The sequence below is a fragment of the Ambystoma mexicanum genome, chromosome 5p (genome assembly GCF_040938575.1).
Source record: "Ambystoma mexicanum isolate Mex_15411 chromosome 5p, UKY_AmexF1_1, whole genome shotgun sequence".
In the NCBI taxonomy this organism is placed as follows: domain Eukaryota; kingdom Metazoa; phylum Chordata; class Amphibia; order Caudata; family Ambystomatidae; genus Ambystoma; species Ambystoma mexicanum.
In genome coordinates, this window is record NC_090930.1 from 273,216,823 (window position 1) to 273,229,856 (window position 13,034).

Here is a 13,034-nt window from a genome sequence, read left to right on the forward strand (position 1 = left end):
ACAACGAGGGGGGGAGGAAACGTAACAGACGTACCACAAACTCCCCTGCCATACTGGGATACGGAACAGAAGGGAACCACGCCTGCAATATGAACCCCGAGCAAAGCGAAAAATGATAGTGCAACTCTCGCTGCCTGGAGATTCCAGAAAACAAGGGGAGAGGAGGGAAAACATAACAGAAGACCATTACCTGAAACCTCCCCCCCGCACCCCAGTGACCAGTACCAACAAACCCGGGGCGCACACCACAGGGCTGTCAATGATAGGGGAGCACGACAGAGAAGGACCAAGAAGGGATATGGGCCACTAGCCCCCTAAATGGAATAGAAAAGAAATAAATCACGAAGTGAACCGCCAACCATTTACAACCCAAAAAGAGTACATAGTTGTCTTAAAGCACCTGTGCGCCCCTCATTGAAGCGCTCCCCACGAGAAACCACCACCTAACGAGGGACAGGAGACACCACCTTGGTGTCAACAACTCGACAAACACCACCAGGACCGAGGGTTGGGCCCCCATACCAGGGGCGTATGCCTCCTCACATACCTCCTTGGTGGTAGTACCCCCTACAACCCAAAACTCCGAAGGGGGTACTGAAAGGGTTAAACCAGGTGTATGAATGCACAACAGAAGCTTGCCATTTACGCATACAACCCAACAATTCCTCACTCTGCCGACCCCAGGATGGCATCAACACCAAGCTTGAGTGCAGAAACTGCTGCCGCGAAAGGGGATATAGCAGCGTTATTGATAGAAATAAAAATATGGGAGCTAACATAGGCGGCAAAATTGACAAACTCAGGCAACAGCGGGATAACATTGAAGACAGGGTCGAAGGAGTGGAGAACAATCAAGCCTCAATAGACACCTTAGAAACACACCTGGCCCACAGAATATCGGATTTGGAGCAGAGAGAGGAGGAGTTCAAACTTAAGATTGATGATTTGGAAAATCGGGAGAGAAGAAACAATTTGCGCATTTTTGGGATTCCAGAACAAGAAGGGGAGACGGACCTAAAATCAACGCTCCACACCATCATCAAACTGCTAGTAGCAGATGAAGCCATTGACAAACCCAAAACGGAACACATCCATAGAGCAGGAGGCCCGCCTGGAGGCCCAAGATCAGTCCTTGTGCAGTTCCACTGGTACCAAGATAAAGCCAGAGTGTTGGAGAGAGCGAGGAATGGAGGCACCATCACCTTAGGGGGAGCACAAATAATGATATACCAAGATTTCTCCTCCTTGACCTTATCTCTCATGAGAATCTGTCCCTCTCACAAAGTGGCTGAAAGAACGGGACACCCGCTATAGATGGGGATACCCCTTCTCCCTCTCATTTGAACATGAAGGCACAAAGATTAGATTGAACTCAGAGAAAGACATCAAGACATCAAGACATGCATATCGGACTTACTGGGGTCACAAGGACACGAAGAAGATCGAAATGAATCCACAAAAGATGGGAGAGAATGGCGTATCCAAGGCCCACGGAGAAAGAAAGGTGAAGGGTTCGAGGAAATATCGCAGAGGCAACATCTCACCTGACAGGGACAACTAATCCCTGACAAGCATGGTACTTTAACTTAACTGTTGCTCGTTAATGATGAATATAGATATTGATTGTGGAAAGGTTACAGAGACCGATGTCCGACTTGAAACTGCATGGCGATTCCAAAGAAGGGTTAGTGGGGGCTCTTTTATTTATATGATGATTTTATTTTTGTAAGGAACCATGAGGTAACGGTCCCCACTCGTGGTTCGATTCTGGGACAGTGCTATCAACTGAACCCGATCGAAAGCCACCACATGGGGGGAGGGAGGGAAACGCAGGCAAGGGGAAGTGATGAGGAAAGGGCTTGTGCAGAATATCGAACAAACTGAAATATGGTATGGCTACTTGAAAAAAGAACAAATCGGCGGACCAAGAGATCGCTAGTGTACAGAGAATTTTGTCGAACAAAAATTGACATTCTTCTTTTGCAAGAGACTAAGTACAATGTTTATGAAGGGTTGTATGCCACTAGGGAGAGGGCCGATTGGGATGTCATGCACCAGTTTCTAGACCAGGTCCCTTTGGCAGTGCTGAATGCAAGGGCAAGGGAAGCGTTTGAGGCCCCTATTGAGATTGACATTTTGAAAGCGGTTCAGGACCTCCGAGGTACCTGGTTCAGATCGGATCAATTCGTAGTTTTAAAACAAGAATGTCTCCATTGTAGCCCTCTATTTGCTCTAAGTGTTGAGAAAGCATTGCAGGTTGAGTGTTTACTTCCCAGGGGGGATTATCTTCTTCATATTAAAACCAGGGAAGGACCGGGTCAATTGTGCCTCCTATAGGCCAGTTTCCCTTATAAATATGGACACCAAGATTTTCTCAAAAATACTTGCTGACAGATTACCTCCCTTCCTGCATCCAGATCAATCGAGCATCGTCCCGGGGCTGTCTATGGCGCTCAACCTACGAAGACTGTTTTGTTTGAGATTCTCGCCCAAATAGACCCTTTTGTGTAGACTATTGGAATATTGTTGGATATGGAGAAAGGATCAGTGGCGTGGGATTTTTTGTTCTTGGTTCTCAAGCAAGTTGGAATCCTGGAGTGCTTCCTGAAGTGTGTTAAAAGTTCTAGACAAGGGACACAGTGGGCCAGCGAGCACGAGATTCCTCAGCTCCCGAGGCCGCCAGCCAAATCCTGAAAATATTCTGCTAATTGAGCACTACAAAGCATAAAACCACATCCACACGTAGCGGAACCTCCGTGGACTATACCGCTGCATTGCTGAGCTGAACCGCAGCACCATCCGGACACAATCGGCTGTGGAATTCGGAGGCGGCGCACCGCGACAGCCAGGCAAGATGGCCGCCGGAGCGGCACATTGGGGGAGACCGCGAAGCATGGACCGAGCCTGAGGGAGATTGCCCCTCTAAAACCCTGCATGAACTGCTAAGGATATAGAGGAGACCAGGTGCAGGAGCCGAACCTGAGGATCGCCCCCAGACGGAGCCAAACTCGCACGCCGGAGCAGACTGCATCGGTAGAAGTAGGCGGAGCCCGCCGTCGGCGGTCCCGTGCCGCGGAGGGAGAGATCTGCCAGTGGACGCTGCCGAGTACCAGCGAGCAGCGATGAATACACACCCCGGCCCAGCTGGCGCTCTCACAGCTGCGGCATACCCGAAGGCCCCAGCGTGAGTGCTGCAGCAGCCAGGCGGGAGGCTCTGACGACCAAGGTGCTCCGCGCCCTGGCCCCTCGTGACAACAACAACAGCAGCAGTCTGGAGCCGGCTGAGATGCGGCCGCCCCAGGAGGAGTGAGGGTCCCACACAAACTTGTGGCCGTGACACTCCCTGAACGATCACGGCCAAACACACACAGCGAGGCACAACCATCCTCAATCCTGCACGCAGGGAGCTCCCGCCTGCGGCAGACACAACATAGCACTGGGGAAAGCTAACCTAACCCACAACAGCTGAGGTGCATTGTTTGGAGTGAGGAGGACCTGGCAGCAGGCACAAGCATATAACACGCAAAGCAGTGACTGGGCTGCCCAGTGGGCCTGGGGAGAAGAGGATCAGTCGCACACAGCGCAACTGAAAGCTGGCACTCGGTGAGTGCACCATAGATCATCCTGAGAATGACTCTATAGCCCAGGGCCAAAACGGGGACACCCAAGTGCATACTGCTGCAACGGACAATCTAGTGAGCCTGCAAAAGATCTGGAAAACAGTTCCCAGATCACAACACAGAAACCAGAGGAGCATGCAGTGCATAACACCAGAATCACCAAAAGAGGTGGTAACCCCCTAACACACGACATAGCCCACCCAACAACCGACGGGCGATAACATCTCCCAGTTTCCCCATAACAAGGTCCCACGACCACCTAACCTCCACACTGACCTGGGAACACCTGTGGCATTTGAGTACCCCCCCCACAAAGAAGGGGCAACCAGCACACGCGCCCCAGAGATAAAAATGTACCTGATAAGTCGTGGCTGAGTGGAGCTGCCCCCCTCCACAAACCACCAACTACCGTGCGCTATGGAGAAGGATAGAGCGAAAACTGCGACAATGCAGAGAAAAATGGAACAGTACACGACCCCTACACAAACCCTCCCACAAGAGCAGCCCAAAACTGGCGAAACACCAGAAACAGGAAAACATTTAGCTGAAAGATGTTATGAACGCCATTGTGATCTTAAGGACCTCCATGGAAAAGAAAATGGACGGCATCAGCACAGAGGTGTCGCTACTACGTCATGACCTGCAAAAGCTCACAGCCCGCACGAGAGAAGCAGAAGGACGATATCTGAAACGGAAGACAACCTAAGGACCCTGAACCAGCAGATGAGGGGAGCACTAGCTCGCCTCAAGGCCCTGGAAGAAAGGGTGGAAGAGGGAGAAGGCAGAGCAAGACAGAACAACATCCAGATCTTAGGCCTGCCTGAAAAAGCGGAAGGTGCAAACATGGAACTGTTCTTAGAACAATGGCTCTCAGACCTCTTCACCCCCAAGACCTTACCAAACTTCTTTTCAATTGAATGGGCCCATCGGATGCTGACTGGCAGACAAATTTGGGGTGCTCCCCCCGCCCCGCACAGTAATAGCGAAACTCCTCAATTATAGAGACCGGGACGCAATATTCCAAATGGCCAGAACCAAGGGCTCAGTTAACATTCAACGGCTCCAATATAGCCTTTTCCCCGGATTTTACCGGAGAGGTGCAAAAAGCAAGGCAATCCTTCGCCCCACTGAGAACGCCTGCAAACCCTCAACATAAAATATGGACTCCTATTCCCAGCACAACTGAAAATCTACTTCAACGGAACGACCGTGCATTTCACAGACCCAGCCGAAGCATGGAACTGGTCAGAAAACCATCTGGAGGGCGATTGGAGAACAAACAGGCAAGGTAATAGCAGGAACCGACCGAGACATGAGAGAGAGAGCACCTCCTGTTGCGGGCGCTCAGAAGCCGCAAGCGCAACCAATCGGACAATGATTGGGATGGAAAGGGTGGCACCTTCCGACAACACCGCGCACTAAAACATCGGCATTATGCCCCGACAACACGTAAGCAACAGACAAACTGTGAACCCGATAACTGTATAACTGGCGGCCCAGACCGCGTAACCCCCACTGTTAGTAATTTAGCAGTTACATACCAACATGTATGAGAGCTGAGAGATGAATGTGAATTACTTTTGTAAATCTAGAACAGGGTGACAGATGCTTCAATTGGGGACGAAGTATAGGGAGGGGGAGTTGGTGATGAGTTCTTTGTTTATAGTTGTTCACGCAAAGGTACTGAGACCACACCGTACACGAGCACATTAGTGACAGTGCAAATGATGACACCCGTAAAACAGACCGCCCAAGCAATGCACACTAATAACCTACAAAATCCATATAGCCAATGGCGCTGCCGAATGCAATAACTTGACATTTTTGACATGGAATGTCAACGTACTATGGTCCGGTATCAAAAGACGTCTGGTGCTCCAATACATAAACGGGCACACACCGGACATAGTACTCCTAACAGAAACTCACCTAGCTGGGACAATATGCAATCTCTTCAAAAGATCTGATTATCGCACTGCAGTGCATGCAGGCTTCTCTATGGGAGCCAGGGGAGTCCTGATCCTAATCCACAAAAGGCTACAATTAAAGATATCCAAGATAACGCACAATACAGGGGGAAGTTATGTACAAGTACAAACCACACTGTGGAACTAAACCCTAGCGATCATGGCGGTGTACTCCCCACCGGCACTCTTATCCACACTACTCGCAGAAATCACACCCATCCTGGTTGCCAATACCAGGCTGGCGACCTTTGCCTCAGCACTAGGCTTGAGAGACTTATGGCACGATCTGCATGGGGATATACAGGAATACTCCTACCACTCCGCCATGCATGCCTCACTGTCCAGAATAGATTGCCTCTTTCTACCAGCCCACAATATCCATAAGGCATGAAGCACATCCCTACTCCCTTGTGGCATCTCTGACCACTCCCCTAATGATGGAACTTGAGACCGAAAGACCACGCCCCTGTCCACATGGCGACTTAATAATTATTACCTAGGATACCCAGACCTGTTGGAAAGAATAGAAAATACTACATCCACCTACTTTGAACTGAACACAGGCACTGTAGACGACCCTGGAATACTATGGGAAGCCTATAAACCAGTGCTCATCGGAGAAATCTTGCATGGACAGCCGCACTTAAAAGAGCATACCGGGAAAGATTAGTAGAAGCAGAAACAAAAGTAGCTCGCAGGGAAACACAACATATAGATAACAATACACTGGAGTCGAATAGAGCACTGATACTGGCACAGAAAAAACTACACAATCTGTCATTAGACTGTGCAAAAAAGGCACACAAACCATGAGGGCAAGTTTGTACGAAACAGGTGAGAAAGCAGGTAAACTGCTAGCCTGGCTGGAAAAACGAGATGAGGGACATCAGCAAGTCAGACAAATTAAAACTGTAAACGCAGAACTAGCCACAACCGATGGCGAAATAGCTGAACGCTTTGCTGCCTACTATGAGGAGCTTTATAGCTCCCCAAATGCCCCGAGCGTAAGTACGCTATTAGATGAAGTTGCTCTCCCCTCACTAACTACCGAACAGGCCGACATACGTGAAGGCAATATCTCGGAAGAAGAGATATCTGATGCCATCTCCCAACTCCAATCAGGCAGAACCCCAGGCCCGAATGCCTTTCCGATAGACATTTGGAAAAAATTAAACCGGGAAAATATTGTACTGCACCTGCTTAATATGTTTGAATCTTCGAGAAAGGAAGGAATACTCCCGCCAGACCTACGCAAGGCCACCATAATTGTAATACCAAAAGAGGGCAAGCCCCCGGACGAATGCAGCTCCCATAGGCCATATCCCTGATAAATAGCGAGGCTAAGATACTGGCGGAAGTACTCGCCAACAGACTTAAAAAAGTAATCTCTTCTTTGATCTACCCGGACCAATGTGGCTTTATGCCGCAACGTTCCACAAGGATGAACATCCGTAGATTACACCTAGCGCTGGAGAGAGCGCCTACCCTGCAACAATCACTGACGCTAGTGGCTATCGATTTCTAGAAAGCCTATGATTCAGTGCACTGGGAGGCGCTGTGGGCAATCGTGAGGAAAATAAGTTTCGGGGAACATTTCATACAATGGGTCCAACTCCTCTACAATGGCCCCACAGCATAAGTGAGAGTGAACGGCTGGCCCTCATGTAGTTTCCGATTGGGGAAGGGCACCAGACAGGGATGCCCACTATCTGCGATGCTGTTCGCCCTAATTATAGAGCCCCTTGCTATAATGCTGAGGAATGCACAGACGTGTCAGGGTTCCGATGGGGCCCATCCTGGGAAGACAGAATCTTGCTCTATTCCGATCTACTGATTTATCTGGGTGACCCAGCGATCTCCTGCCCCAAAGTCACAAGAATACTGTTACAGTATGGCAGTTTCCGTGGCTTGAGAGTGAACTGGAACAAATCAATACTGTTCCCGGTTAAAGGAATAGACTGTGTACCTCCTGAAGGATCCCCCTACAGAGTAGAGAAGAAACACTTCCGATACCTCGGGATCACAATAACGAATAGACTAGAGGATTATGTGACTGATAACTTTATACCCAATCATGAAACGCTTCACACAAGACGTAAATCACTAGGTGACACTGCCGCTGACCCTACTAGGAAGAGCGGCACTCTTTAAAATGCTAGCCCTACCCCGTTTCTTATATATCCTACAGAACGCCCCCTTACATATCCCCACAACTGAATTCCGCAAAATAGACGAGACAATACGGAAACTACTCTTAGGGGTGGGGCTACGGGGGGGCTTTGGAAACACCCAAGGATATCGCTCCCCACACTTCAACGATCCATATGGGAGGGAGGGATTGGGCTCCCACACATGCAAATATAATATTGGGCAAACCAAATGGCGGCTGTAAATGACATACTACACGGCAATTCAGAATCGCTGCATATACGAGCAGAAATGGCGGCGAGGCATGGCGAACCTCCAATCGAAACCCTGTATAAGGTGGTAAACTGCCCCCCCGCACAATAACTGCCCACACGTCCTATATTTGGATCGAAACACATAGGATGGGAGAACAAAATCACTCCGATACAACCCCTCTGGAACAATGCCTGTCTCCCAGAACTCCACAAACTACCCAGATGGCGAGCTTGGGAAACTGCAGGGATAAACCTGATCCAGCAGGTGATGAAGGACGGTGTAATCATACCATTCACTGAACTATCAGCCACGTATAACCTTCCACCCACTGAATACTACCATCCTACACATCTGTCCCATGCACTCACCAAACACATGTCAAGTCTCGCTGACCTCCCAGAATGTACACTGATTGAGAGAAACATAGTGATGGACAGTAAGACTACATCAACTATGTACAATGTAATCTCTTCCTTTGCCACGAAAAGAACTATGTAATTTTAAAGCAAAATGGGAGAGAGACGTTGGTCCGCTGCTACCAGAGGAATGGACAATGGCCTTAATGTACCCCAGAGAGACGGCAATATCGGCCAGAATCCGACTAATCCAACTGAAAGTGCTACATAGAATATATTACCCAAGAACAACACTGTATGGCTGGGGCAGGATCACACATGTCAACTGTCTGCGCTGTAAACAAGAAGAGGGCACGTTCTTTCACATCTTGTGGCAATGCCCGCGCAGACAATATTTTTGGCAAAAATGCAGTGACAGATTGACGCAGGCACTGGGACGGACGATCCAAATGGAGCCAAAGCTATTGCTACTAGGGATTGAGGAGGAGGGAGAAATGACATGCCTTGAAAAACTCTTGCTTTCAACAACCACAGGACTGGCCAAAAGAAACATTGCACAACTATGGGGATCAGAGATCACCCCTCAATATGCCCAGTGGGTGGCAGACGTGGTCGCTTGTATAGCGATGGAACATCGCGTCTACACAGCCAGAGGCTGCCCTGGGAAGGTCAGTAAAATTTGGCAGAAATGGGAACAATCCATGTGATGATCAAAGACACTTTGTATGACCCTGCTGCATAATGCCCATTGTACTACTGCAAAACTTGGAGGCATCCCAGGCATTGTCCCGTACCAAATATTGTGTTCCAATTATTGACAAAACTGGTCTCTATGCCTTAGTTGTATGAATGTATGGAATTTGTTACAGGTTGTCTTGAAGAACAAACAAAATCTGTTATTAAAAAAAATATATTCTATACACGGGAGTCAAGGCTAGGATTGGTCTCTTCGACAAGTATTCAGCTTCGTTCACACTGGGGCGGGGTTCGCGACAGGGTTGTCCCTTGTCCCCACTCTTATTTGCGATAGTGATGGAGCTGCTTGCAGTTAGTCTACGAATGTTACATTGACAGTGAGGGTTGGTGCTGAGAGGAGTTGGGTATCTCATTTCATTACACGCTAATGATGTGATACTGTATGTAAGAGATGCTGAGCCAGTGTTTGGCTCTGACATGTGATGAGATGATTAGGAAGCCGTGGTCGCGTTCGGGAGTCAACATGTTTGATTTTTACATAGATGGTATGTTTGTGCCCTGCAGGTTGAGACCAAATTGGAAGGACCTTTTGGACTAGCCTTTCACTATTTTTGGCTCCGAGCAGCTTTTTGTTCATGGTCGCTATGCTTCCCACAGGAGCCACAAGTATTTCTGCTGCCGACATATTTGGTTAACTCGGCCAACTCGAAAAGAGTGGTTTCCACAGTTTATCAAAGGACCTTTAGCTCTGCTCCTAAAGTGGTTCTTCCATGTCGAGCAGAGTGGGCCTTGGGTGTGGGCGACGACATTGGGGCTACATTATGGCATGCATACTTAGAAAGTGGCGACTAATTCTAGATTCAAACGTATGCAATATAAAATTTGTCACCATGCCTACCTCTCTCCAGTGGTTCAGGCAAAGTTCGACAAGAGAGCAGATGTGGGCTGGAAGGGGCAGGTTGTTTATCCATGTTCTCTGGACATGCTCTTTGTTTAAGTTTTGGCAACAGGTGACAGAAATTACAGGTCAGAACGATTGATCAGGTGGTGCCCCCCGAAAGGTTTTGTGTTGCATGTTTGGGTAGATGCGGGTGTTTCCAAGGGTGCTTGAAAGTTGCTAGCTTTATGTATGCTGTTTGCCAAGAGATGTGTGATGCTCTGGTCCTGCCCAGTGGCCCCGATTTCGGAGAGATGGCTGAGGGATTTGACATGATGCTGTGACATGGAACTGGAATATTTTATGATGATTTTGTAGTGGAGGAGGAGGGGCAGATCCATTTGGAGCCAGGGGGTGCTGGGGGGGGGAAGCTGTAGTAATGTGTGCACATCGTAAGTTGGACATTGTTCCATGGGTATTTGAATGTATGTTATGTTATGCTAATATATAGAGCGCACTTACCCCCTTAAGCAACATGGTGGTAATAGGGGATCGACTTATGACAAAGTAGCAAGGTAGACCAGCAACTGAAATTCAATTAAACATAAAGGGTTTTAATTGGCGCCGATTGGTGATATTGCACATGTCCAGTGGAAGTTTATTCCATAGGTGTGCCGCAGAGACAGAGAAAGCTTGTCCACCAATTCTGGCTCGACAGACTCTGGGAACACTAGGATCAGCTAGTCTGTAGAAGAGCTGTAGAGGATCACCAGAGCATGTTTAAGAGTCACAGGGATCGAACAAGAAAAGAGTGATTTTCAGCTGCCGTAACCAGGCGTGCAATGTCCATTATTAGTTTCAAGACAGAAAGAGGACTCGGGGTTGTGGATTTCAATCCTTTCTTCAGACAACGTTGTCGGTGGAAAATGCCACAGTAGTGGAGGGGCAAGGGGCGGATCCATTTGGAGTGGGGGGTGGCTGTAGTAGTGTGTGCACATTTTACATTGGGCATTGTTCCAAGGGTATTGGGATGTATGAAGTGGGGTCTCCGGGAATGGTATGTACTCAATATACTCGTTCATGGCATGGTATAAGTGTTGGTCTTGACTGCGTCCACTAGGCAAGCCTGGAATGCTAAAAGGGAAATTAGTTTGCCTAGGTTTAGGAAGGTTGCTTCTCAGAGCAAAGGGCTTAGACCTCTACCTACAATATCATTACCCATACCCAACATCTAAGAAGATGACCAATGTTTAGTTATGTTTTTGCCTTCTAAATTACTTGCATGTCATTCCTTTGGTTCCCGTTCTCCAAGATACCAATTTTTTTTTTATAATATAGATTGGTGATTATAATATGCATTTCTTATGTAATATTGTGGAGATTGACATAATAAGGACATTTCGATTTACAAGTGTATATGCGTTTTGTTTGCAGATGAAGATGAAAAAAAGAAAACCAAGAAAAGGAAGAAAAAACACAGAAAGTAAGTTAAACCTAAAAAAACTCCAAGGGCCTGATTCATGGAAGAGTTTTATAATGTCGCCAACCCATAGGAAAACATTCCATGAATCAGGCCCCAAATGTCTTCCATCAGATATGCACCAGAGAGAAAGTGGCCTGGTTGCTGCACAAAGGAGTGTAATTCTAAATTACTTCCCCCGGACATGGCCCCAGTCTGGTCCGTGTGCTGCTACATTTAGATTGGCTGTAGCAGTGTGTGTGCGCCATCTGGGGCGTTTTATAAACTGCAATAGAATCACATCCAGATGTCCCTACCTTGGCGGATGAGAACATTCGGACTCTTGTTTGCCGATGATGCTGTTTTGCTCTCATTAACTCCTATCGGCCTTCGTAAGCAGTTAAATATATTTGAAGAATTCTGCGTGTGCAATGGTCTGGCTATAAACACTGAGAAAACAAAACTAATGGCCTTTAGTAGGCATAGAGCAAAGAAAACCCCTAGACTTGTGATCGTACTGAAAGATGGGCCTATTGACCAAGTCTCCTGCTACGATTATCTAGCGGTGAGAGTAAAAGCCAATTGTACCTGGGTTGACATAACCGAGCATGCTGCACTCAAATTAACTGGGTTATTATTTATTCACATTTGTTAAGCGCACAGCAGCCCGCAAGCATTGTGGCGCTGGTTACAGTGGCTACTCAAAGCTTAGTTATATACAACATACAACATACAGTAGGCGCAATGGAGATGATGCGCTTGTTACGGTGGAGTGACCTAGCCTAGTAGCATACAAATACATACCATAATAATTAGCATACTGGCAAGGCAATCCAAGTTGTGGGACGTGGAGGTGCAGAAGGTGGGTGAGCAGGAGTGGATACTTAGTTGAAGAGGGCAGTTTTTAGGTTTTTACGGAAGGCATGGAGAGACGTTTCGGCTCGGAGGTCGGTAGGGAGCGCGTTGCATAGCTTGGGGGCAAGATGTGGGAAGCCTATTCCTCCTGCCTTGGCCCTGTTAATTCTGGGCACTGTAAGTTGGTTGGTGTATCCTCGTCTGATGGGCCTTGTTGATAGTGTTCTGGATAGTGTGTCTGATAGGTATGAGGGTGCAGAGAGATTAATGCATTTGTGGGTGGTGGAGAGAATTTTGAAATTGATAGTCTTTGACTGGGAGCCAGTGGGCCGATTTTCTTGCTTGTGTAATGTGTTCTCTTTTGGGTATACTAAGAGCTGCTCTAAGAGTGTTGTTTTGGGTGGTTTGGAGTTTATCTAGATTTCATTTAGATGTACCAGCTAGTATGGCATTGCAGTAGTCCAATTTGGCTCCTATGGTGGCTCTGGCAATAGAGAGGCAGTTGTCCTTGGTTAGAAAAGGCTTTATAGCATTGATGAGTTTAGTGGTCAATGCGGAGGCCAAGACAATGGCGCTAACTTGTTTGTCCATGGATAGTGAAGCATCTATGTGGACTCCGAGCGTTTTTGACCGAGGAGAGAACTGGGATGACACAGCTGTCGATACGGCTACTGTGGAGCTTTTTCTAGATTTGTACAGGAACACCGAGCGGGCCAGTGAGTGTCACCATGAACGTTTTTATAAGGGCCAAGCAAGGCAGGCTGCATTATATGGAACGGAGCTGTGGGGCATGAGCAACAC

The 13,034-nt window shown here is 47.9% G+C and overlaps 1 protein-coding gene across 1 annotated transcript in view; it reads left to right on the forward strand.

Moving 5' to 3' along the window:
• The window catches only part of NKAP (NFKB activating protein), a 420,242-nt gene that overhangs the window by 183,145 nt on the left and 224,063 nt on the right, over positions 1-13,034 (forward strand). Inside the window, exon 5 of the mRNA XM_069612688.1 lies at positions 11,354-11,402. Coding sequence (XP_069468789.1) covers positions 11,354-11,402 — 49 coding nt within the window. The remainder of the gene's footprint in view (positions 1-11,353; positions 11,403-13,034) is intronic.